This window comes from Brassica oleracea, chromosome C2 (genome assembly GCF_000695525.1).
Source record: "Brassica oleracea var. oleracea cultivar TO1000 chromosome C2, BOL, whole genome shotgun sequence".
Classification (NCBI taxonomy): domain Eukaryota; kingdom Viridiplantae; phylum Streptophyta; class Magnoliopsida; order Brassicales; family Brassicaceae; genus Brassica; species Brassica oleracea.
This window is the reverse complement of record NC_027749.1, coordinates 17,773,632-17,801,453: the sequence shown is the minus strand read 5'-3', so window position 1 is coordinate 17,801,453 and position 27,822 is coordinate 17,773,632. Positions and strand designations below refer to the sequence as shown.

At 37.2% G+C, this 27,822-nt stretch overlaps 3 protein-coding genes and 1 long non-coding RNA gene across 5 annotated transcripts; 2 read left to right on the top strand and 2 right to left on the bottom strand.

Annotated features, from left to right (window-relative positions):
* Window positions 1-833: 833 nt before the first annotated feature.
* Window positions 834-9,516, top strand: LOC106327681 (ATP-dependent Clp protease adapter protein ClpS-like). Of its 2 annotated transcripts, XM_013765906.1 has the most exons (4): window positions 834-1,000; window positions 5,467-5,646; window positions 8,862-9,009; window positions 9,106-9,516. In XM_013765906.1, exons 1-4 carry the CDS (start codon window positions 937-939, stop codon window positions 9,365-9,367), a joined length of 654 nt encoding a protein of 217 aa, XP_013621360.1. In that variant the 5' UTR covers window positions 834-936; the 3' UTR covers window positions 9,368-9,516. The 2 variants fall into 2 exon arrangements, with proteins under 2 accessions (XP_013621360.1, XP_013621361.1); XM_013765907.1 differs by lacking the exon at window positions 5,467-5,646 and having other exon boundaries at window positions 841-1,000; window positions 9,106-9,367.
* A 403-nt stretch (window positions 9,517-9,919) lies between these two features.
* On the bottom strand, window positions 9,920-12,354 carry LOC106326255. The gene is made up of 6 exons (XR_001267180.1): window positions 12,144-12,354; window positions 11,585-11,679; window positions 11,406-11,507; window positions 10,781-11,336; window positions 10,548-10,694; window positions 9,920-10,431 (listed from the first exon to the last, which is right to left on the bottom strand). It is a non-coding gene; the product is annotated as an uncharacterized LOC106326255 (long non-coding RNA).
* Window positions 12,355-14,595: 2,241 nt separating this feature from the next.
* Window positions 14,596-15,863, bottom strand: LOC106324946 (probable carboxylesterase 6). Its single transcript, XM_013762948.1, has one exon. The coding sequence runs from the start codon at window positions 15,709-15,711 to the stop codon at window positions 14,704-14,706; it is 1,008 nt and encodes a 335-aa protein (XP_013618402.1). The 5' UTR covers window positions 15,712-15,863; the 3' UTR covers window positions 14,596-14,703.
* Window positions 15,864-25,022: 9,159 nt separating this feature from the next.
* On the top strand, window positions 25,023-27,822 carry LOC106323586. Its single transcript, XM_013761684.1, has 3 exons — window positions 25,023-26,199; window positions 26,345-26,401; window positions 26,519-27,822. The coding sequence occupies exons 1-3, from the start codon at window positions 25,023-25,025 to the stop codon at window positions 27,820-27,822; spliced, it is 2,538 nt and encodes an 845-aa protein (XP_013617138.1).

Here is a 27,822-nt window from a genome sequence, read left to right as displayed (position 1 = left end):
TGTTATAAGATAAGCATTGAAATGATCATCCACTTATTTACCAAACTCAAGCACTATGATCATCCACCCCTTTACCAACTCAAGCACTATGATCATCTACTCATCAAACACTATGATCACCCACTCATTTACCATATTAAGCACCATCTTTGTTATTTTATGTATTGTTGTTCACTATAAATATCATCACTCATCTCACTCTTTTGGACACCAAAAACAAGAACAAGAGTTTATAATCAAAGAATCATTACATCTTCTTCTTCTTCCTTATAATAAACTCTCTCCCTTATACTAGTGTTATTTGCTTCCTACGGGTATTAAATTCTACTCTTATTTAAATTTCTCGATACTATAAATTATAAGTTATTTCATAACAAATACTTATATGTTGTGGAGCAAAATTGAAATATATATTGCATCAACTGTTTGACGATTTTATAGTTTCAACTAGCCAAGAAGAATTGCAGCAAAAAAAAAAGATTCATAAAGAAGTAAGGCGATAGCATTTAATCTCAAGAATCAAACAACGAATCAATGAAGATAGAGCGATCATATGAAGAAGGTTAGAGAAAATATAAGTCAATTGCATACTTGAAACGAGGAACCAACAAAAGATTCGGCCGGTAGCCGTTCCTAAAGCTACTAAACCGGAAAATTTTACCACAGGAAATAATAATTTGTTCAGTGAACCGGACGATCAGGCAAAAACGGTTTAAGGATGAAAACAGCAAAAAGCCAAAGCAGTTAATCCCTAATCACTCGCTTCTCGGTGATTAGTGATTACTAATCATATAAGTAACTCTCAAAACGCTGCGTTTTGATTCAGAAACTCCGTAACCACGAATTTCTCAAAAAAATTGTGATGAAAATTGTTCGGTCCTGATTATCTCTGTGTGTTGAGAAGTGAGAAGCAGCATAGACGGAGGAGGAGAAGAGATGGAGAGTGCGATATGTGGGAGATTAGCTCTCGCACCAAGCTCTCTCTTCAATTCCAAATCAGGTTTTCTTCTTCTTCTTCTCTAGCTCTAGTCCCTTACCAACATCACTTTTTCTCTTATCATTATCTGCTTAATAAAAGCTTAAAACTTTAATTAGTAATAAAGACCGTATCTTTTTGTGTATAATTGCTCATGCCAAGTTGAAATTACAGGTTTTCTTGGTCGAATTTGCGGGAAAAATAATCGTTTTTTTCAGACAGTATGAGACAAAATTAGCTTTTGCCTGTGGAAGGACAAAGGGTTCAGTCTGATAAATTAGGTTGACAAAACACATGTTGTTGTGTTTTCGGACATGCATTTTTTATAAGATTCAGACCCTTTTTAAATGTTATCTAGTATGAATGTGATAGACCATGGATTTTACCCGCTTTCAGCCATGGTCTATAAGTGTTTTAATATATATTTACTACTATATGGAGTTTATTTAGAGTATTTACAGGTTCAGGTACGTTCTGTAGAAATATGGTGATTTTGGAGTCTTTTGAGGTGCAGAACTGCACAGACGCATCAGATGTTTATCTATGGATGGAGACCTTCCCACCGTTAGATTGAGCCCATATTTTGACACAAGATAGAGCATTGAGTTAGATTTCCAATTCCAGCGGTTTGAGGTCAATCAGCATCATGTAGCAGAGGTTATTCATGTTTTACTGAAGAGTGGTCAGTCTGCCTCGCAAGAGGAAGCTGTCGAGGAGATGAAGGACTGTCGATCGATGACACAGCATTGGTGTCGATCGACAGTGATGCCAGAATATGGGCTGAGTGTATTTTATGACCGCTGAAGCCCAGAATCAACCCCAAATTACCAGAATACCCTAGGACGACCAGAAACCCTATTTATGTTATTTATAAGCCATTGTTGACGGCTAAGCTATCAAAGCTTTCTTTAATTCATTATTCTTAGTTAGGAGAGAAAGGATGAACTACTTCAGAGTCCTCCTGGAACTCCATTGTCTTTGGTTTTAACATCTATTGCTTTTTATATCTATTCATCTATGATTTCTATGACAAACTTCATGTCTGAATAGATCCACATGTTAGGTTTAGGGTTCAGATAGGTTATGAGGGATTAGCCCAAAATATAGAACTGGTAAGTTGTGATATTCATCATAGGATTGTTCTTACTGCTTGTGTTCTAGAATCATGAACTAGAACCCTGATCTTAGAATCATTAGGCACAATGCAATCGCTTGGTCTTTTCTCTGAACTGAATTCTATTGAGCTAGGATTAATAGAAACATACGAGAGTTGATTTAGGAACCTTAGTGAACACATATTCAACCCGATCGTAAAGCTTGCTAGAAGCGATATCGATCGATGATCCAATAGATTAATCGATCGATATTGTTAAAGGTGTATCAATCGATATTCCTATAGAATAATCGATCAACACTTTCTACAGATCAACATGCGAGAGCTGAGATCTTAGATCTAGTGATAGATAATCTAGGCATGCGAGAGCTGGTGGATTATTGTTATTGTTTGAGTTCTATAATATCTTACAAGCAACAATTAGCCTCTATATCATTATAATCCTGATTACCTGAATAGAAACCCTAAGTCTAACAAACCATCCTTCCATCAAACAAATCTTTGCCAAGCTGAACAATAGTCTTGTTCAACTTGTTTATTGTTTACTGTTTTGCTATCTATATTTACTACATTACAAACTATTAGCCTAGCTTAATCGTATAACTATTAGATCTTTTGTGTGCCCTAGCTCCATGTGGATTCGATCCCTAAGTACTACAACTCGACCTCTTATTTGAGAGAGTATAAATCACTCCTTAGGGTAATTTAAGTGATAAAATTTGGCGCCGTTGCCGGGGAGCCTTGGTCGCCATTAGATCTTATTTAGTTAGATTTAGTCTAGGTTTTACTACTGTTCAAAAAACTGATAAAAAAATTTCTTGTGTTTTAGGTACATCCATATGAGTACCAGAAGCAACATGGGGATATGGCTCTTACTAGTAGAGCCACTGGATTTGGAACGGGTAATCCATAAGTCTAAGAGGGCAGTCGACACCCTCCAAGCAGCGATTGGCAGTGTAGAAATCCAAGCGTCGATCGACACTGCTCACCTGACGTCGATCGACACTGCTCACCTGATGTCGATCGACACTGCTCAACTAACGTCGATCGACACTGTTCACCCGACGTCGATCGACACTGCTCATCAACCGTCGATCGCCACTGTTCATCCACCGTTGACTGACATTGTTCATCCACCGTCTGACATCACTTGTTTGGAGGCAGAGAAGGTCGAAGTGCTCATACATACAGTGGACGAGAATGGGATGTTAAGAGACGAAGAAGGTCGCACTCGCAACAGCACAGAACAATTGATTAATGCATAAAGTGTTGTAATCCCTGATGTGATTGATGTTGCTGAGACAAACAACTTTGATCTGAATCGCGAATGGTATGATTGGGGAAGTGTGGACCCTTTCCGTGGTCTTCCTCATGAAGATCCCAGAGACCTTATCAAAGAACTTGAGGAGTTAGCCTCTGCAAGCGAGCAGAAGGAAGTATCTGTAGACCAAAATCTTCCCTTATTCTCTATTTGGAGATGCATTCAGATGGTTCAGTCAACTGCAACCAGGATCTCTAACTAGCTGGGATGATATTGAAAGAGCCTTCCTTTACAAATTTCTTGATGATGCTGAAGCAACTCGAGAAAAGGAGAAGATATATAAATGCGACAGGTTCTTAGCATCGTTAGAGGAGGAGTATATGATTCCAATACAGCTGCTCGACGACATTATGGCAAAAAGGGATGAACAACATGTGTCTGGAGAGTTGAGCAGAGTAGAGGAAGCTGGCACTGAAGACTCGACCTCAACGTCTACCGACGGCAGGACCTCAACGTCTACAGACGGCATGACTTCAACGTCGCCATACGGTACGACTTCAATGTCGACCGACAGCACGACCTCAACGTCAACAGATGACACAACCTCAATGTCGACCGACGACATGACCTCAACGTCGATCGACGTCACGACCTCAACGTCGATCGACGATGTAGACAGATAAATCACCATGGAAGACTCCTTAGAGCTGGAGGAATGGCTTAAAGATATGGATCAAAATTCGAAGAAGAAGCTTGATGACGATCAGCATACTTCGAGAGGAGATATGGAAACTTCAAAGGCTAGCATCGGTCGACCCCATCCTGATGAGATCGATCGACAACCGCCCCACATCGATCGACACCGCCAACCACTTATCGATCGACACGACCCACCTAATATCGATCGATGCCCATTGCTAGACGCTCCGCCAGGTTGCATAATTGAGATGGAACCGATTGAGGAGAGTATGTACATGTCTAAGGCCTCCCACATTGCTGTCCCTAAACATCAGAGACCACCTATCTGGACAGAAGAAGCTGTTGGGTTTCACAAAAGAGTGAAGAGAATACATGATCCTGTGAAGATTGTGGTTCCATGCGCTGTATTTGAAACTGAATCTCCTATCCCACCAGATAGAAGTATGCAGTTCAGTTCTTACATTGAGGTATTGGATGATCGTCAGCACGTAGAAGCTTCTCAGAGAGGGTTACGATTTCAAGATGAAGTCGATAAGGGCCCAGCAGAACCAGTATCGATCGACACCGACCGGATACCATCGATCGACACCAACAAACCGGCATCGATCGACACCAACAAATCGGCATCGATCGACACTACCACTTCATCGTCGATCGACACTGGACGCGTATCAGAGCATAAAGAGTTCGATGTGTGTGGAAAGCTTAGGGATGGAGAAACCACCACGCGATCAGACAAGTCTGGGGGAAAGAAGAAGATGAATTGGAAGAAGAGAAAAATGATCATGAGTGATTCTCAGTTATCATTGATTCCTCACTTCTCAGATGGTTTCAGGAAATCTAGAGTGCGCAGCAGATGCTTCTCAAAGCCATTTGCAAAGGTTCGAGCACTCATTATTGCTAAGATGATAGACAAAGGAGAAGAGTCTATAGATGAGGTTTTCACACAAGAATGATAAAGCTTCAGAGAGTAGAAACTGAGACTTTTTTTGGAGCGAGTTCTCATCCTCATCCAGACTAAATCAGATCTCCAAAGTCAAGCTAAATGACTATAACAAAGCGCTGAGTGGGCACTATTAGGTAATTTCATTCAGTTTATGCTAGATTGTTACTGATTTTTGTTTTATTTTTATGCAGGTCAAAAAAAAAAGTTGAACAGTAACGACGATACTGTAGCAACCACACTGTAGCAACCACACTGTAGCATCGATCAAAACTGTAGCATCGATCAAAACTGTAGCAAAGAAATCGATCGACACTAGCAAACAAATCGATTAACACTGTAGCAGAAAACCGGGAGTTACTGTAGCAGCATTACTGTAGCAGCATTACTGTAGCAGAATATTGTTCATCGAAAAAAAAAGTTATGTTTTATTAGTTATCTTTTACTGACTTTTAGTGTTTTGTTTATGATAGGTAAAAGGAAAAAAATCGAAGGAAGAAGAGTTGATATACCAGAAGCGATCGACGACAACAGGCCATTGTCGGTCGACAGAGCATCACGAGTATCGATCGATCGCCACTTAACTGTGTTGATCTACGCTCACCATCAGCGATCAGACATATCGTTTCACCTTGTTAAATATTGTTCTTATGGTTTATTTCCCCACTTATCTTAGATTGTTTAACATTGGTCACAGTGTTGTTTAAGTCTGGGGGAGGTTCTACTAATATTGTGATTTAGTTAGCTATTTAGAAAAAAAAAACCAAAAAAAAGATCCGAGTAGAGGATTCCTCAGCATATCGACCGATGAGACAAGCTCGATATCGATCGACAACACTTCAGATCCAACGATCGATTGTCTCTTCATTGTGTCAAATGATTGCTCTAGCCATCGACCGATGAGACCATGTCGCTATCAGTCGACATCACTTCATCAACAACGATCGATTGTCACTTCATTGTGTCGATCGACGCTGAGCAGGTCATCGTTCTTACTTGTTAAATTATTTACTAATGATTATTTCTCACCATAACTCCGACTAGATATACACTGGGGACAGTGTAATTTAAGTCTGGGGGGATGTTTATTGATATTAGTGTGTTCATGAGTCTTATAAAAATGTTTTCAAAAGAGTTTTATTGAGTCAAGAAAGGAATAATGAACTTATTTGATTTTTGCTTGTTATCTAACCACTCTTTAGCACCATTCTAGATTTACTGATTGCAGATAGTATTAAAGATACTAAAGTGGATCAATATGTCAACTATTCACACTTGCTGAGATTGTTTGAAGGAACCAAAGCTGACCTCCAACAATAAACCTGACACAACTGCTTGTCTTGGGGCTTGGTATACATGGGATCAGATTCTTCAAACAAGTCTGGAAGGTAAAGCCTTGTGTAGATTTATCACCTTTTTTCTCTCTATTTCGACCCTAGATTTATAGGTAGAGATATTTATTTTCAAAAAAAAAAAACGAAAAAGAAAGAAAGAAAAAGAAAAAATATATATATATATTTGGTGTTAGTTAGGTGAAATCCGAACGGGACTTGGTGGCTACAACCATTAAGGCTTGCTTCATATGGATTCCAACAAAAAGAATTCGAACGGGACTTGGTGGCGGCAATCATAAGGTTCGATTCACATGAATTCTTCTCAACGTCGATCGACATCACGACCTCAACGTCGATCGACGTTACAAGCTCATCATTGATCGACGATGCAGACAGAGAAGTCCTTATGGAAGACTCCTTAGAGCTGGAGGAATGGCTTGAAGATATAGACCAGAATTCAGAGAAGAAGCTTGATGACGATCAGTATACTTCGAGAGGAGATCTGGAAACTTCAAAGGATAGCATTGGTCGACACCGACGGCAGGACCTAAACGTCTACAAACGGCAGGACTTCAACGTCTACAGATGGCAGGACTTCAGCCTGCACTTTTATTTATGTTAAGAAATGAGGTTGGTAGAGGGGAATGTCAGACATGATTTGCTAAGTTGTTGGCAAGGTGTGAATTGCAATATTGTAGAGGTGATGATTCTAATTTTTTTAAATCATGTTAGTCTCTGCTGTTTTCAAACCTCTTTCAGAGAGATTACCTGTGTGTTTTGCTTGTTGACAAGTAAAAGGGTAAGTCTGGGGAGTTGATAGACCATGGATTTTACCCACTTTCAGCCATGGTCTATAAGTGTTTTAATATATATTTACTACTATAAAGAGTCTATTTAGAGTATTTACAGGTTCAGGTACGTTCTGGAGAAATATGGTGATTTTGGAGTCTTTTGAGATGCAGAACAGCACAGATGTGTCAGATTTTTAGCTATGGATGGAGACCTTCCCACCGTTAGACTGAGCCCATCTGTTGACACAAGATAGATATTTAAGTTAGCTTTCCAATGCCACTGGTTTGAGGTCAATCAGCATCCTGTAGCAGAAGTTATTCCCGTTTTACTGAAGAGTGGTCAGTCTGCCTCGCAAGAGGAAGCTGTCGAGGAGATAAAGGATTGTCGATCGATAACACAGCATTGGTGTCAATTGACAGTGATGCCAGAACGTGGGTCAAGCATATTTCAAGACCATTTTAAGCCCAGAAGCCACACCAAGTTACCAAAATACCCTTCGACGACCAGAAACCCTATTTATGTTATTTATAAGCCATTGTTGACGGCTACGCTATCTAAGCTTTCTTTAATTCATTGTTCTTTGTTAGGAGAGAAATTCTTGTTCTTAGTTAGGAGAGAAAGGGGGAACTCCTTCAGAGTCCTCCTGGAACTCCATTGTCTTTGGTTTTAATATCTATTGCTTTTTTATATCTATTCATCTATGATTTCTGTGACAAACTTCATGTCTTAATAGATCCACCTGTTAGGTTTAGGGTTCAGATAGGTTATGAGGGATTAGCCGAAAATATAGAACTGCTAAGTTGTGATATTCATCATAGGATTGTTCTTACTGCTTGTGTTCTAGAATCATGAACTAGAACCCTTATCTTAGAATCATTAGGCACAATGCCATCGCTTGGTCTTTTCTCTGAACTGAATTCTATTGAGCTAGGATTGCTAGAAACATACGAGAGTTGATTTAGGAACCTTAGTGAACACATATTCAACCCGATCGTAAATCTTGCTAGAAGTGATATCGATCGATGATCCAATAGATTAACCGATCGATATTGTGAAAGGTGTATCGATCGATATTCTTATAGAATAATCGATCGACACTTTCTACAGATCAACATGCAAGAGCTGAGATCTTAGAACTAGTGATAGATAATCTAGACATGCGAGAGCTGGTAGATTATTGTTATTGTTTGAGTTCTATAATATCTTACAAGCAACAATTAGCCTCTATATCATTATAATCCTAATTACCTGTATAGAAACCCTAGATCTAGCAAACCATCCTTCCATCAAACAAATCTTTGCCAAGCTGAACAATAGTCTTGTTCAACTTGTTTACTGTTTACTGTTTTGCTATCTATATTTACTACTTTATAAATTATTAGCCTAGATTAATCGTATAACTATTAGATCTTTTGTGTGCCCTAGCTCCCTGTGGATTCGATCCCTAAAGACTACAACTCGACCTCTTATTTGAGAGAGTATAAATCATTCCTTAGGGTAACTTGAGTGATATCAGAATGTTATCGTCTCTGTACTATAGGTTATAAAGCCTTAATGTATAAGTTTATTTTTAGACAAATGCGGTTCCTTATTGCACTTTCCGACTTCGATCTTAGTCAAATTGTGTTTCAATCATGGTTTCTTTGTTCTTTGTTCATGTCATTTAATTTCCATGGATGTCTTTATCTTGTGATAACGGCTGAGACCTCTCTCTCTCTCACTCTCTTACTCGATGTGTGCAGGGGACAAACATTCTGTCTCAAAAGGACCATGGGTGAACAATCGTGGAGTTCTCATGACTATGTCTGCAATGGGTAAAGGAGGCGGTGTGTTGGACAAACCAATTATAGAGAAAACCACTCCTGGTCGCGAATCCGAGTTTGATTTGAGGTATTTTCCCACAACATAGAGTCTTAAGTCTATAACCCTGAACAGTTCCCAAAGACGCATGCTTGTTAATATTTCATTACATTGAGTCTGGTTAAGGAAATCAAAGAAGATGGCTCCACCTTACAGGGTGATACTACACAACGACAACTTCAACAAGAGGGAATATGTGGTTCAGGTGTTGATGAAGGTCATACCAGGCATGACTGTAGACAACGCAGTCAACATTATGCAAGAAGCCCACATCAATGGTTTGGCGGTTGTGATCGTCTGTGCTCAGGCCGATGCAGAGCAACACTGTATGCAGCTGCGTGGTAACGGCCTTCTCAGTTCCGTTGAACCTGACGGTGGAGGCTGCTGAATACTCTAGTTAAAATTCGTAAAGATTTTTCCACCTCCCAGGACTCTCTATTTAGTTAAAACAAAAATGTCCTTTAATGTACACAAATATCAGAAATTTGGTACAAGACTGTTAACTATATGCAAGGAACCTTCCCTTTATAGATGCTTTATAAATATCAGCAGCTGCGGTCCACAATGTTTGTGCTCTGGCCAAGCAAAAGGGAGATGGCTATCAGTTTGATACAATCATTTTGTAACTTGCTCGACAGTGTAGAAATAAAGACACTCTAACAAGTTCAAACAAAACAAACTTAAATTGTTAATTTAGTGTAGCAGGTTACTATTCTACCATCGGTTATGATTTTCCAAAGAAGTATATAATCGATTTTTTCTTGATGAAATGATTTATCAGGTTATGTTATATTGTTGTAAGGTGAGAAGAGAAATGTTGTTCAACAGGTAACCTTAGCATATATATAGAACATTGTCAACTTCACTTGCTTGAGATGAACGCAGTCCAAAACAAATCTTTCTTCATAGAACTACTTGTAATCATCTATAGTAAGCCTTTCCAAGTGTATCAATTTGCCTAGAGATGAAGATGTAGTTTCAGTAGTACATTTAATGCCGTTGAGAGTGTCTCTAGCCTTGTCGTACTGTGAATATCCATCGCATTGTGGTATAATTTATCCATCTGCAACATCTCGGATGCTCGCTCTATCGGTAATAAATCGGCCTTGGTATTCTTTCTGCAGCCCAGTAATAGGAGTACAGTTTACCCAACATCGTTTTGATAGCAAGGTAGAAGAAACATTGCTTCAAATAAATAGGCAGCTCTTCGAAGCTTAGATATAAAACATTATAAACCAAACTGATATTTCTGTCGTTGAAGCTAGTCCCTCCGACTATGTGAGATCCACTCCGACTATGTGAGATCCACTATTCTCATAAACCCTTTTCCAATCATGCAGTGTGTATTGTTGAGCTAACAACCCTCCTAACACTTTTAAAGCTAACGGTATAACCTCCACAATGTTTGATCATCTGCTTACACATCTCTTCCATCTCATCATCAACCTTATACTTTACACAACATCAATTACAAGCATATTCGAAAGGATCATATTGTCTTGTCGATACTGTAGTCAGTTTTACTTGATTTACTTTTAAAAAAATCCAAATAGATCCCTGAAACTTACCGATTGTGTCTTTGAAAGGAAATGATATCCTTTGGAAAAGATTCCAACTTTCTTCAAAAGTTAGGCAATCTGGTTTGAAAATAACACATTTTGGATCTGCATGTAATGCCACTTGCTCATTGCGAGAAGCAAGTAGTACCTTCTATCCTGCAATACATTTATATTTTCATAATGTTTCATGATCAAATCATGAACTTAAATATAAAGGCCTAGCGTATTATAACGAGGTTCACCTTTATTTGGGCAAAAAAACATTCTTGATTCGGTCCAATCTCCTTCTCTCCATAGATTATCAATGACCGACCAAATATTTTTGTGTTTCCAACACTCCAACGACCTTTTCTTGAAGTTCCTCTTCTGTCACCTTGTATTCTGGCCTGAGTTGTCGCAAGATCGACTTCCAGACATTCTTCCACGCGAGTCTTGAAAATTTTCTTTTTATTATCTCACGATTATAAAACTTGTCTTGCAAGAGTGGTTTTACCAAGACCGCCCATCCCGGTTATAGAAACCACTTGACTACTATTTTCCTCCACCAAAATGCCAACCAATATATCAACTATGTTCTTCCCATTTATAACAGAATCTTTCTTCACTGTCCCAACTGCAAACCCACTGAGATCATACTCTCCCTCTGCGTAAAAGTCTGGCATCTCCGCAGTCTTAAACAGCCAAACAAAAACCAATCAAACCAAGACCAAGCATGAAGCATGCATAAGCTACATTGCCATAAGCAAAAACATATTTCTCCTCCTAAGAGAGCACAGTCTGATTGCCCCCTTTAATAACCTGGAAACAGTAGCATAGACACTCTTCATGAATATCAAGTCCTAAAAGTCAGAGATGAAGCAACCATACCTTCTCTGCAAGGTCTACATGGAGACGACTAGTAGCAAAGTAATCTAGGAAGAAGAGAGGCTTAGCACCAGAGGTAACAATATCGTTCACACTCATAGCAACCTACAAAAGAGGAACAAAAACAATGAGTGTCTCCAACAAAAGGTCACAAACACAAGACGGGTTAGTGATTGTGTTACCAAGTCGATTCCAATGGTGCGATGGATTCCAGTCTCAAAGGCCAACTTAAGCTTAGTCCCTACAACATCTGTACCAGCTACAAGAAAAGAATCACCTGCTCCGATCCAAACCAAACCCAAATGATCAAAAAACGAACACTAATTTAAGCATTCTTAAGGTGAAAGTTTGCAGCTTTTCTTATGTGTGTACCTAATGGGAATCTTTGCGATTAAGATGTTCTTTCAGGTCTATCCTTTGAAACCTTTGTTCAGTTATGGATAGTTAAATACTTGTAATTTTGGCATCAGATTTTGCATGAACTCAATTGACATTTCCTCTTTCTTCAACTCACCGTAGAAAGAATGTTTGTCCTAAGAGTTATTTTCATTCTAAGACACTTTTCATCTTTTTATTACATTCTAAGTCACTTCTTACTACTGAGGTAGTTTTTGTAACTAGAAACCAAAACTAAGTTCATTTTTCCTAACTAAATGGTCCCACGAACATGAGATGAATTTTGAAAAAAAAAAAGAATTTTGAAACGATGGGACACGACAGTAAGGATGAAAAAGACGCAACCGTTGCTCAGAAGAAAATGGAGCTTCGGTTTTCAACACGAGCAGAACTGCTACAGTGGGGTTGAAGCTGATAATGCGACGACAGAAAGTTTAGCGGCGAGCCACAGTGGTGATTTTGGCATATTTGGAAAAAATAGATTTATCAAAATATCACTTTTTTAGTTTGATAACGTGAAACACACAAAAATATGTGATTTAGGAAGAAATCTTGGTTGACGGCCGTCTGTCAAACTTTCCAGAAACCTAAAACGTTCAATAGGTAGAAGATGAGTTAATTACAATTTTGCCATTAATGAAAAAACACAAAAAAAAAGTCAAAACAGAGCGTAATGGTATTCGAACACGGGTTGTGACAATCATATTGTGCTATAACCACTAGGCCACGGTTAACTTCACAGTTTCTGTAACGTGAAACTAATAAATATACAAACAACTTCATACATATATTAAGAAACAATTTCAAAACTAATTTCTGATTATTCTCAAATTAATAACAGATTTCTACTAATATATAGCTAAAAAATTATGAAATATATCACATTTTTAAGTAGTATGATATAGTTTAAGAATTTGAGATTTTTTTTTTCAGAAATTTGAATTTTTCTAAAAAAATATATTTGAGATTTTTTTTTTTAATTATACTGGTTGGAATAAAATCACAAATGTAACCATTTAAAAATTATAATAGATTATTTCACTCTAAAAAATAACTAAAGAGTCATGATATTCAAGATAAAAATGTGTACAAGTTTACATATGTCCAAAGATTATATGTGTACATGTGTACATTTTCATGTGTACATTTTCACATGCGTACGCTCTATATCATTAGAACAATGTATCATAAAATCGTGTTTGTCTGTCAACCTGAAGACTTTTAGTTTTCTTTTTTGTTTCCTACATATGAAGCCAATGTAAAAAAAACTTAAAGATGTAGAGATCCATGGCAGGTTACAACATGGTCGGCGTCTTCGAGTCTTTCCTCCACCTGCAATAGCACCACCGCCGACTGCTGTCACGTCTCTATCTTCCTCATCAGCAGAGAAAAAACCACAACCAAGCTTCCTCCTCCGCATCGTCGCCATGACCTCCTACTCTTCGTCGCAACATGCTCACATCGTTGCCATGACCTCCTAGTCTTCGTCGCAACATGCTCACATCGATGCAATCCTACTCTCCTTGGTGGTCATGCAATGATTAATATGAACATTCTGATAAATTTGTTATGTACATATCCGTTCAAATATTATCGCTGTGTACACATATTATGATTAATTGTATTGTCCACTTGTACAACTATTTCACAAATAGTTACTTGTACACTGATTCATTTGTACATTGTACAAGTTTTGATATCTGACTTGAGTTCATTTGTAGATGTACACCTGTTCATTTGAGTATTTTTTGGTTCATTTATATCGTTTTAGGTTTCATTTAAGTGTATATATAGCATTCGTTTGTTTATTGCATATTACACGGGATAAAAATGCAAGCATGTGATCAATTATATTGAAGTTAATATTAAAATTTCGGGTTTTTGGTTTATATAAATATTACTGCGTACCAGGATGAGAAAGTTTCAGAGGCTAAGTGGTAAATGCTATCCTATTATAGCACATGAGTTAGAGGTTCGACTAGCATGAAAGCATGTTTTTAATCAATTTTATTAAGTAAAGGTATAATGGTAATTTCGTGTTCTTCTTATTCTTCTTCTCCTCTGACCTAATTTTTCCTCCTGCGTAGCCACCATTTTTACTGCTTACGAATTTCATTGATTTCTCACACAATCAACTTATTTCTGTACAAAATTAATCAGGTTTCTTTATAGAACTCTAAATCATGATACAAATACACGTTTTTGACCTCCAAAAGAACAAATCTGAGATTTTTTCTTCTTCTTTTCCTTATTTTTTTCCTTTCGATGGGGGTAAAATCCCCACAATTCATCACCATTAATCGTGTAATTGTCATTGGAGCCGCGTTTTAGAACAGATGAATAGGTACTGAGTAATGGAAAAAGAAAGAGAGAGAGATATCCAACGGGCTTGACAGGTTCGGTGTTGATAGATTGGAGGAGATGCACATCGATGGATTGGATGGTTAGGTGCTCTTTTTTTTTGTTTGGATGGTTAGGTGCTTTTTTTAAAAAGACGGATGTAAGTTTAGTTACGTGATTTTTATGAAAGATTTAGGTAGGATAGTTAGGAAACAAAGAGAAGTTAAAAAAAAGTGTCTGAGTAGTGGAAAGTGACTTATATTGTAATAAAGAAGATGAAATGTGACCCATAGTGTTAATGTTTTCTTGTCCTAATTCATTAATCCAATAGCATGCACGTTGGTCTTTTAAATAATAAACTAAATCAAATTTATATTTTATCATTTTATACTAAATTATAGACTTTCTGTAAGTATGTATTGGACTTTAATAAAATTCATTTTCTTAAAAAACAAAAAATCCAAATCGAAATTCTTATTAATTCCTATAACCTACATCTTATGGAACACAAAAAAATATACACATATAAGAGCTACCACAAAAAAAGATTATGGAAAATACATAACTAAATAGAAGGATCACATTGGTGGATGAAATCGTCGATGTGGCACAACATCTCAAGAGTCATCGTGTGGGCAAGCTGAGACTTTCCAAGAATCTGAAACGCATGACCAACGCCTTCGTACACCACGCGCTTGATCATTTCCTCATTACCATCGCACATCTCTATCTCTCTGTCCATCAGCACATCCATCTCCGCCACGCATACCAGCGTCCTCGTCTTCATCTTCACCGGTTTACAATACGGATGCTCTCTGTTTGCGTCACGTGGCAAAGCCAGCCTCCACCACGCGTCTGAGGCAGCAAGTGTCAGCACTGAGCTCTTCATATTATTTTCCACGCGCCTCTCACTCTCCGTACGCGCCTCTCCGCCGAAGAAAGGCTGGATCAAGATGGTTCCTTCTATCTTCAGTGGCTGTATAAGAGCGTCGACGGTTTGTAATCTCGCAGCGACATGGTGGGCGATGTTGCCTCCGGCGCTGTCTCCGGCCAAGAATATCTTGCCAAAGTCGCATAGCTTGGACCACAAGTTATCGTTTCTTGCTTTCTTGAGCCAAAGAATGGCATTAACTCCATCTTCGTAAGCTGCGGGAAGAGGATTCTCAGGGGCTAAACGGTAATTTACAGACATTATTATGCACCGTGAGCTAGCGGACAATCTGGCCAAGAACTCGTGGTAACACGACCAAGAAGCCGAGCCGACGCAGAAACCTCCACCGTGGAAATAGACAAGCAAAGGGAGCTTAGAGCTAGACACCGACAAATACTTGGTTACCGTCGGGACATAGAGACGTGCCCATACGTTAGTCAACTCGTCGATGTTAACATCAGAGCAAGCCACACCGAGGTCAAGGGGTAGTGACGGACCCACACATGGCACGAGTTGAAATCGTTCCACGTGACCGTCTTTGTAAACTCTTATTAGGCCATCCACTTCGTCTATGACCGGTCCATGAATGTTGGTGTTAGTAGGGTTAATGGTCGTCACATGGGTCACTGTGGTTGCTCCCATTGTTTCTGATCTCAAGTATGATTTTGTGCAGTTTCGTGACAAAAATAAAGCTTTTAATAGATTGTTTTTTTTCGGACAAAAGCTTTTAATAGATTGTTTATAGAAAAGAAAGAGAGAGCTTTTAATAGAGTTTGGAGATTTGATATGTTTGGAGTTTTCTTATATAGAAGGGGGATGTAATATGTATAATGGAGGGTGATTGAGACGGGTAAGGTTGAAATTAGTCCCAACTTTACTTTATTCATCAGAATACTATCAATAATTGAAACTAAATTAAATTTTGTGGGCTACTACTTCTACTACTCTCTTTGTTATTTACTTCTACTACTCTCTTTGTTATTTAATATGGTAGCTAAAAAATGTGATTCTCTTTGTACATATACCGAAGTTAATGTCTAGGACCGGTGGTACCTAGGCCTAGGATTTATATCCGATATCCGTTATCCGATTTGATTTGCTCCTATCCGATCCGAAAAAATGGATATCCGGGGGGTCCGAATCCGGATCCGGATCTTGATTTTACGGATTCGGCGGATCCGTATACGGATCCAGATAATGAAATTTTAGGCCCGGATATTCGGATTCGGATCCGAACTTACTATTTATTTAAAATATTTAAAATTTAATTATATTTATATATGTATACTATATGTAATTTCTATATAAAATAATGAATTTTTTTAATTTGATTCAATTTCAATAATTTTTCATTTAAAAAAATTAATAGGCTAAATAAATTAAATAAATCATTTTAATTAGCTAGTTTTTAATTTATTTTTTTTTTAATTAAAAAAAAAAGAATACGAATCTGGATATCCGCGGGTATTCAGATTTTAGTCCGGATATCCTAACTCCGGATATCCGGAGAGTCCGAATCCGGATCCGTATAGCAATTTTACGGATCCGGCGAAACCAGATCTAGATCCGGATATCTCAAAATACCCCAGATATCCGATCCGTCCCAGGGCTAATGGTACCGCGTGATTTTCTTGATATAATAATTTGATGGTCAACAACAAAAATTGATAATCTGAGGATTAGAGGTATAGTTTAATCTTCCTTTAGAATTAGTCGCACCAATGACCTATGCAAAAATAAAATTTCTGTTATTCTTATTTTAGTAGAATTGATGCATGAAGTAGTTCTGTAAATATTATTTATGGTCACTGCTGAGTTTTGATAAAAAAAAAAAAAGTCACTGCTGAGATAAGTGAAACGTGTGTGAATAGACTTAAAATGGCTGTTCTTATCCAATGGATGTGGGAGGGAAACATTCAACGTGACTATTTCTTTGTAAGCTAGTCGATGGACTATGGTGATAAAATATTATTCTCTTAATATTTTCCATTCAAACATTTTTGATATGATCTTTATATGATAAGAATTTGAAAGATGAAAGTGTGGCACGTGGACATCAAATATTGTGGTGGTGGGCGATAGATAGTCTTACATTTTTCAACGGCATAGAGTCGGACGACGTATGGGATTGGTTGAATAGTTTTGTCAAAATGCACTTACCAAAAAGATACCGCCCACATTTGTCTTCATTGTTCATGCACCTATCTTTTTATTAATTTTATTATGTACAGTACGTACGTAAGTCGTAAGGGAACATCTTTAGTTAAGATGTTGGGTCTATCACTAATTTGTTAAAATTATTACGAAAAAGGTTGATTGAAGTATGGGTGGTGAAAGTTGATAGGTGATGTTTAAAATGTGTTGGCCAATCAAAGAGTGGGCAAGTAGGAGGGAGCTTAAGTGGGATATAAAATGTATATAATAAGAGGTTGAAAGTGTTGATAAAAGTGGGACAAAACCCATTTTCATGTTTGGTTTCGTGGCACGTATAAAGATGGTCTCACAACACATTATAGACTTTATTTCTGGTCTGCTGATGCTCTCTCTGTTTACTTACACCCACACTACACAATGTATCTCACCGAAGATGTAAACCATTTTTTTAACATACTGGAATACTTAGTTGATAATGAAACTTAAATTATCATTCTATATAGTAGCAATCGAATTCTTTTAATGACGTTTCTTTTGAAGAGTTTTCACCGAGACTACCGGTGTTATTAATTTATTTCCTTATCAGACTTCCATATTAATTCATCAGTTTATTTTAAATGTGTTTTAAATTTGTGCACCAAGATTAAATTTTTTTAAAATTTATATATATTTCCAAAACTATCATTAACTATACACTTAATCATATTTAAACCAATATAAAAATAAATTAAAAAATATAACGAGTCATATAATAGATAGATTAATAAATTTTACATTACAATTCTAAAACGACATTTATTTTTGTAACAAAAATTTTATTCTCCAACGACATCTAATATGAAATAGAAAGAATACCAATTTAAAAATATTCTTATATAAGTAAATAGGGATATTTAATTTTCAGTAATGCTATTTTCCAAAAACAGTAATTGAGATTCCAAGTTCTTGACGTTCATTTGATTGAAAATGAATATCTAATCTAACCACTACTAATTTGAGTTGAAGTTAGTTTTGAGGACAATATTAGAATGATTTTATTATTATTAAAATAATGAGTAAAAAGGAGAAAATAAAATGATTTTTTAAATGAAAATTTGAAAAAGAACTTGAGAAATTATTGAAATACGTACGTAAACAGTATCATTTGGATCATACATTTTTAGTTTTAGTTTAATTATACAACTAGAGTCAATATTTATATATAATTATATTTTTAAATTAAAATTTTATGGTTTGATAATATTTTATATTTCAATGCGCAATCAAATTGTATTTTTTTCGTTTGGTTCCGATGTAGTTGTGGGTTTGAAATTGGTTTGAGTTTTATTATTTTAATTTGGTCCAAGTTCAATTTGAGCACATGGGTCTAAATAAGGATAAGAAATTTTTGATTTTGATTCTAATTTAGATAGCTATATTTTTGGTTAAATTTTCTCGTTTTTATTTTTTGTTATTACATGTCTTTATATTTTAAATATGTTTAGTAAATCTGTATATCTCAGATTACCAAATCAAAAACATATATGCTAATTTCGTACTTCTATGTGATCAAAGTAAATTGTATATTTAATAGTTACGATTAGAACATACTAATATAATTTTGAAATAGTATATTTTTTAAAATTAAAATATAAGACATATATTTTATAAAAATTATCAATATGTTACCGTTATATTCTTAAAATCATAACACACTGTAATACTCTATTAGAATAAATCCTAAATCGTTTTTGATTAAAAATCAAACTCTCTCTCTCTCTATATATATATATATATATATTACTTTTAGCTGTACAATATTTCAGTACTTCATATCTAATATATTTTAGGGTTTTAAATTTTCCGTGTTTATGATATTTATTTACTTTGTTTGTCAGTATTTTCATTTTATATAAATTTATATTGAATAAAGTAATATTTATGTAAACATTTATTAAAATGATTAATTTTAGTGCAGTTTTTTGTTTAATATCTAGATAGAAAAAGTCCCTAATAATATAATAATAATCATGCATTTTTTTTAATGTAAATGTGAAAACAAATAATGATAATTTAATATACTATAAATTAGATAACTGCTTGCGATTAAACCACCCAAGCAAAACCAACATCATACCATGATGACAATTTACAAACCAACATCATCTATGCGTACAAACTACAGAGACGGACAAAGTTCAAAGTGAAATGAGATGTGTAACTATAGCCTTAGAGAATTAGAGTTGGAGCATGTTCTTGATCTCCAATTTTATTTCCCTTTTTATATATTGTGACGAAACCAACAGAATCTACATTAATTGAATCGAACCAAAGTTGAAATTAAAATGGCTACCCAAACTAAAAACCAAACCGGTCGTAAATATACGTCTTGTTCAAACAAACATGGAAGTATTGATTCTCTCCTCCAACCTAGAAGATTTTTTCAAATACATACTAAACACACACAAAATCCCATAAATAATCGTCTCTAATAAGAAAATTATAAAGATTACACATAAGACCAAAAATTATCACACCAAACGATTGATAATTTGTGACATTGTTGTTTTTGTATCCATGAGATCATAAGCAGAGACTCCACTTTTGGCTTGGTTTCTTTCTACGATTTTCCATTCTCTAATCTTTGCCAAATTCTTCTCCACCTATATCATACGTGCTTCTAGAGTCAATGCTAGCTCCTCTATTGCAATATATATTTGCTTCAAACTTTCATCATCATCATCATCTTCCTTCTCATTGGATCTCTGGTTTTCTCCACCTTGATGAACAAAACACTATGTTTCCTTGTTTCCATCAGCGACTGTAGTCTTCTTTTTCTCAGCCTTGATTCCATTTACATCAAGCTCATAATCACAGTTTTGTCTTGTCTGAGAATGGTGATACAACAGTGTCAACTACTCCATTAGCAGCGAAAGGAGGATCTGAGAGTAGTTTTCAGTAGCTTGGCTCAGAACCGTGGTCTTTATGATGATCTTCTTCTTCTTCTTCTTCTTCTTCTTTAGGAGTAACACAAACCTAAGCATTTTGTCATCAGTGCAAGGATCCAAGTTTGTCTGATAATGTCAATCTTCTTAGTCTTGCTTGTGGCCCCAACACCAAACGTGCCCAATTTAAGTCGTTGTGTCTTGAAACCAAGTTTTGAACTTCTGAAATTATTTTATGCAAGGAACCAAGTAAGAGTTCCATATGATATGGATTCTAAAAATAGTTCATGAGAGAGATTCCCACCAAGTGTAAGAAAGATGCATGGGATCATGGAGTCCCTGAACTCAAAGTTTACAGTTAATTATTAACTTATACAAACAACTCAGCTGCAATTGCAAATACATTCACCAAAGATCTGAGCAGATAATTAGAAAGAATCCGCTAAAAATATGATATACTTAAAATTATCTGAAGCATGTAACACAGTTCAATCATTCACACACATGAAAATGCATACTTTAAAGCACAATGAAAAAATCTTTAAAACTAAGTATCTTCTCTTTGTCTGATGAACGAATTGAACTACTAAATTCGACAATTCTTGAAGGACTATGACACAAGACATCAAAGAACATGATTATTTGATAAAGAACTTATGAAAACACAGAAGAGTATTGATGAAATTACATATGTAGTCTTTGTACTCTGGAACAACATAAGAGTCTGAAAGTAGAAAGAGGTCAACATAAAGTCGTAATAGTCTAAATTAATTTGACGCAAACAAATGGATAAACAATCAATCTCACCCAACAAAAAGGAGCACCGATAAGAACTCGGATCATCACTTTTTAAAAATTCGATTAATTAATGTGCCATAAAGATTTGCATCAAATATGTCCACAAAAGAATCAACGAAAACTAAGAGATTTGGGGTAGCTCCTCGATCATAGACAAGAAATGCAAATACCTTTAAGGAAAAGGAGATGACACCTGAAGAATTAAACGCGAAGAAGAAGATTTTTCTAGGGTTTATGTAAAAGTTATGAAATAAAGCTTTACTTTTATAATGGTATATTTCGTGGTTAGTTTGATTTAAATATATTTGTCATCATAAAAGATTGTATAAGAATTATATCTTTATATTTAGTCACAACCTTTTGAATAAGTCCAAAATTAAAAGATGCCACGGTAAATTTCAAATAGAAATCTGTTTTAACAGATTAGATTCAACTATATTACATTATTATTATTATATTAGTGATGCCTTTTGAGTCTTTGGTTACACGTAATAGATGTCCTACAATATGCAATTTAGAAAATAGAAAAGAAAAATTCCCATATTGGCTCCTTTTGTCTTTTAAAGAGATTCCTTAGACATGTAAAAGAGAGATTCCTTAGAAACGAAAATGAGGACGCTACACTACTTTTGATGACACGCACACGCAGAGAATGTAAATTAATCCGCTAGGGTATTTTATTCAACACATCATATGAGTGTCAATTATGGAAGAGTACAGATTAATTCACACATCGACACAACTAAATAAATTAAATAACATATTTTATAAAGATGTATGTGACTAATCGTTAATACAGATAAATCAATCTAATTGTCGTACTATAAAAACACTACAATTAATTCAACCTAGCCATTGGAGCTTGTAACGATGGAGGAACCACAGAGGCAGATGCAGCCACTCGTGCCTGTAGTTCCATGTTTCCATGCCCACCCAATGGGCAAGGAGCGTTTGTGTTGAAGTTGCCTATACTCTTGACAAAATCACGGCTCGCAGCAAAAATGGACGCAACAATCACAACTTCTCCTTGAGATTGTATTGGGCTCTGGATATTGTTCGGTAAAAATGACTATGCATGATAAAATTTGTAGATTTGTCGATGATTTAAAAATATTAGTTCCAACATTCTCACAAAAAGAAAAGAAAAAGAACAAAATAAAACTAAAGTAGTGTTATTCAATAATGTATTTTAATAGAGTTTAAATATAAGTACAATCCACCGTTATTGGATATGTTATTTATAAATCTAATTTAAAATCTGATGTTATTCAATGAATGATTTAAATCAAAATTTTAAAATCTAGTGTTATTCAACTTTAAAAGATTTAAAAGCTGTTTGAATTTAAAATTGATTTTAAATAATTTGTGGTGGATTCTCATGAACAAATGATTGAAATCAAAATCCAAGATATACTGCAGAAATTATAGAATTCATTAAATAAAAACTATGTGGAGGTTATTGGTTCTGGTATTTTACTGGATTTAGAAAAAAAAATTATATTTGGAAATCTTTAATAAATGCACTGATTTTGAAATCAAATAAATGGACTCCATATAGGTTTCAGAATCAAGTAAGTAGATTATTGAAAATCAACCAAATGGATTTACAAGAGCTGTGACCAGCTTGTGAAGATGCATGCAGTCATTAAGCAAAGAACACTTTTTCTATAGAAAAATATTTATTGGTAAGAGTTTAAGCAAGTTTCATACATAATTGTTAAGGAAGAGAACGGGAACGTCAATATTGAGTTAATAGTGTTTGTAGTTGTGCTAGTGGCTGATCAATTGTTAGTTGAATACTCTTGTATTCCCATTTTGTTGAGTGTGATATTTTCTTATGGGTTTATGTTTGTTTCTTATTATGCAGTCCTTGCGGCAGGCGCTTGTGTGCTAGAAGTGCTTTCCACTTCTAGCAAAACACACATTCGGGCGGACTTTGACAAGGATAGTCAAATACACATATAAACTGTGAAGTCCTTACTGATTGCTCTTTGAACATGTTTATTCTCCTTTCTATACTTTACTTTATTTGAGAGGTTTGAATTTTGCAATGCAGAGAGTTGTTGATTGGCTCACTTTAAATTTCAATAAAGATGAAAGCATTGGTATTTTGAAAGAAAATCAAGCACTACAGAGGTTAACAAAGGCAACAAGAAAAACTAAACTTAAAAAATTGTGTTCAGATTTGCTTGTAATGTAATTTTACGTACAACTTGTACGACAAGGTACATGTTGATATGTGCTCAGACATATGACTCCACTCCCATTGAGAGTTCACTGAGCAGGATGCAAATTACAGCTTTAAGGATTTTTGTCGAAGTGACGAGGAAGTCATGGGGAAGTAAAATAGGAAAGAACCTAGCTAATGTATTTTGATGAGGTTGTAGTTGTACGTGGTTTGGTTCATATGTCTGTTCTCGTGAACAAGAATATAATGTCTTGTTTATATAATTTGAGAATATAGAAGTTAGAGAGAAGCTGGTGGGACGCCATTGATGAGAGCACCTCTAACGAAAGGGGAAAAGAAAAACGCACCGTTTTGCTCGGGCGACTATTTTGGCGATTTAGGGATTTGCGACTCTCACTCTCGGTAGGGCTTAGCGCCGCCGTCATCTACGGTGGTTCTGATGGTCGATGAAGGCGATTCTCAAGCGGAGGTCCTGATTCTCTGGGAGCGCCTGTTTCACTTGGTTCGGGTCCTGGAGGGTCAAAAGGCTCTTGGGTCGGCGCGGTTCAGGGTACTTGTTGTCTGAAGAAGTATGATGTGGAGGTCTCTATGAAGGATGGTGTGGGTTCTGTCTGGGTTCCAGAGGAGATAACAAAGGATGTGGAGCCACTGTGGGAGGAATTTATTATTGGGAAGTTTCTGGATGATGCCCCTCACATAGCGAAGATTCACGCTATCGTAAACAAGATCTGGGTTATTAATGATAAGAAGCAAATGATAGATGTGTTTGTGGTAAACTCGACATCTATGAAGTTTAGGGTTCCAAACCAAGCGGATAGGAAAAGGATTCTTAGGAGGGGGATGTGGAACCTGGCTGGTCTTCCGGTGGTGGTGACAAAATGGTCTCCGGTGGTGGAGAAAGAGAAGGCTCTGAAGCAATCTATTCCAATGTGGGTTCACCTAAAAAATGTTCCTATCAGCCTGTTCTCGTGGAAAAGTTTGAGCTTTGTCTCTAGTCCGATTGGTGTTCCGGTAAGACTTCACCCGGAAACTATGCAGAGCTTAGACTTGGAGGTTGCAAAGATATTTATGAAGGTGGACCTAACAACAGACTTACCAAAGAAGCTGACTTTCAACATCCAGGGACAAGAGGTTACGGTGGAGTAATCATACCCTTGGCTGCCCACAAAGTGCTCTAAGTGCGAGAAGTGGGGTCATTCTCCCAACGCGTGCTTAGAAAACAAAGGGGTGCAGAACAAAGATCAGAGAGAGAATCTAATGGAGAATTCAAAAGTAAGAGAGGAGGAAGTTGAGGAAGTGGTCAATGTTATGAAAGGGCAGGATGTGGTTCATGTTAAGGCTCATATACAGGGAATAGCTGAGAAGCAAAACAAGTGTTCAGAAGAGAGTTATAAGGAGGTGCTTGCACCAGTGATGGTTGAGAATGTGGCTGATATCACAGAGGGTTTGGATCATGTCTTACGGGAGGTCGAGGAAAGGGCTTCTTTAGAGGTTACAGGGGTTGCAGAGACGCCTATCTCTTTGGGTCAAGTCAATTCTGAGGGGGAAAAGGAAAGAGAGTGGCTAGATGTCTCTCCGGGGAAAGCTTTCCGTTCTCCTTCAAGAAATAAAGAGCTAAAATTTGGTCAGCTGGCCATTCTCACTAACTCAAGATTTGCAGTTTTGGGCTCAGAAGAGGAAGGACAAATAAGAGAGGATGAGGATGAAGCTGAGGGTTTGAAGGATGATGAGTCTTCTTGTGTGGCAGGAAAGGAGACAGTTGTTGTTCCCCGTCAGAGTCTTCCTAGAGAATCTAAGATGAAACATAAGGTTTTGGATGATAAGTCTGTTCAGAGAGCTCAGGATGCATGCCTTAGCGATCTGAATAAAAATAAATCTCGCCCTCTATAATGTCTGGATTCTTCTGGAACATCAGAGGGTTTAACAAATTTTCAAAACATCTGGTGGTGAAGGATTGGGTTCGAAACTGGGGTTATCAGTTCGGTTGTCTGATCGAAACAAGGGTGAAAGAGAACAGAGCTAAGGTAATTCTTGAGAAGGTATTCCCTAGCTGGTCTTCTATCACAAACTATGATCATCATCATCTTGGCAGAATTTGGGTAATTTGGAGTCCTAAGGTGAGAGTCACACCGTGTTTTCAGAGTGCTCAGATGATAACGGTATCAGTGCTTCTGGAGGGAATGGAGGAAGAAGTTTTCTGTTCCTTTGTTTATGGCTTTAATTTGGAGGAGAATAGGAAGGAGCTATGGAGGGACATTAAGTCTCATCAAGACTCGCCTATTATTCAGAAGAAACCTTGGTTAATTTGTGGGGATTTCAACGAAATTTTGAATGGAGTGGAGCATTCGAGATTCGATGTAAATCATGATTCAGCGGGTATGAGAGATTTTCAGGAGGTTACCAATTATTGTTCTTTGGTGGATATGTCGTATCAAGGCCCGAGACACACATGGAGTAATAAGAGAGATAATGACATTATTTGTAGGAAGCTGGATCGAGCTTTGGTAAATGAAGAATGGCTGCTGGTCTTTCTGCAGGCTTATTGTGTCTTCGAGACTGGAGGGTGTTCGGATCATCAAAGGTGTAGGCTCACTATAAAAAAAGACAGTCTGAAGCCGGAGAAGCCGTTCAAGTTTGTAAATGCAGTGGCCGACATGCCGGAGTTTCTACCATTGGTCAGCGAATTCTGGTCGCAAACTGAGCCACTGTTCAACTCTACCTCTGCTCTCTTCAGGCTGGGGAAGAAACTAAAAGCTCTAAAGCCTTTGCTGCAGAATCTGAGTAAGGAAAAAATTGGAGATATCATAAAGAAAACAAAGGAAGCTTATAACAAGTTATGCGAGCTTCAGACCAAGACTCTTGATGAGCCCTCACAGGCTAGCATGGTCATGGAGTCTGCTGCTCTCTCAAGATGGACGTTTTTATCAAAATTGGAGGAGAAAGTCCTTAGTCAGCGGGCTAAGATTCACTGGTTGGTGATTGGAGATGGGAATAACAAGACGTTTCACAGAGCGGCAAGAGTTCGAGAAGTAAGGAACTCAGCCAGAGAGATAAAACGCGAGGATGGTTCTATTGCTGACAACCAGGAGGATATCAAAAAAAGAAGCGGTGGATTACTTTAGCAAATTTTTGAACCATACTCCTCAAGACTATACATGAATTAGTACGGAAGCGCTAAAAGACCTACTGGATTACGACTGTTCTGAAGCAGAAAAGAACATGCTCATGGGAGTGGTTTCGGAAGAGACGATCAGGAGAGTGTTGTTTGGTATGGCTGCAGATAAATCCACGGGCCCCGATGGGTTTTCCTCAGAGTTCTTCCGTGCTACATGAGCCATCACTGGAGGTGACTTTGTTCAAGCCGTTCAATCCTTCTTTGATAAAGGTTTTCTCCCCAAGGGGATCAACTCAACAATCCTGACTCTCATTCCCAAGAAAGATGAAGCAATCTATATGAGAGATTATCACCCTATCTCATGCCGCAACGTGATCTACAAGGTGATATCCAAGATATTGGCAAGCCGTTTGAAGAGATTGCTCCCTTCTTTCATCTCACCAAACCAATCAGCGTTTGTTACGGATCAGCTTCTCATGGAAAATGTTCTACTAGCGTCGGAGCTTGTGAAGAGTTACCATAAACTTTCAATCTCAGCGAGATGTGCTCTAAAGATAGACATTTCCAAAGCCTTCGACTCTGTACAGTGGCCGTTCCTGCTATCGGTCTTGGAAGCCATGGGCCTGCCTGAGAAATTCATCATATGGATCAAGAAATGCATTGAGCTTGCTTCCTTCTCTGTTCAGATCAATGGAGAGTTAGCTGGTTACTTTAATAGTAAGAGAGGGCTGCGTCAAGGGTGCTCTCTATCGTTGTTTCTGTATGTAATCTGTATGCAAGTGCTGTCGAAGCTCCTGGACAAAGCTGCTCTAGAAAGGCGTTTCGGGTTTCACCCTTACTGCAAAGACCTAACCCTGACCCACCTGTGCTTTGCTGATGATGTTCTTGTGTTCTCGGATGGGTCGAAAAGTTCTATAGAGGGTATATTGGAGGTGTTCAAAGAGTTTGCAAAGCTATCGGGTCTATGCATAAGTCTGGAGAAGTCTACGCTTTTTCTGGCAGGTGTTAAAGAGGATGCTAGTGCTGACATTCTACATCAGTTCCCCTTTGAAACAGGTTCTCTCCTTGTGGGATATCTCGGTCTACCGCTGCTATCGAAGAAGATGTCAGTGGCTGATTACGCCCCTTTGCTCTCGAGAATTAAAAGCAAGATTAATTCCTGGACGGCTAGACACCTCTCCTTTGCGAGGTGTCTTCAGCTAATTGGCTCGGTACTATACAGTGTCATCAATTTCTGGCTGTCAGCATTTTGCCTACCAAAACAGTGTATTCAGGAGATTGACAGTCCCTGCTCGGCATTTCTCTGGTCGGGTCTAGTTTTGTCTTCGCAAAAGACAAAAATTGCTTGGTCAGATGTTTGCAAACCGAAAGAAGAAGGAGGGTTGGGGTTGAGATCCTTAGAAGAAGTAAACAGAGTCTCATGCCTGAAGTTGATTTGGCGTATTATATCCTCCACATCATCTCTGTGGGTTCAGTGGATTCAGAGATATCTAATAAGGAAGGGGTCCTTCTGGAGTTTTAAAGAAACAAGCTTCCTTAGGGTCGTGGATGTGGAAGAAGCTTCTACAGCTTAG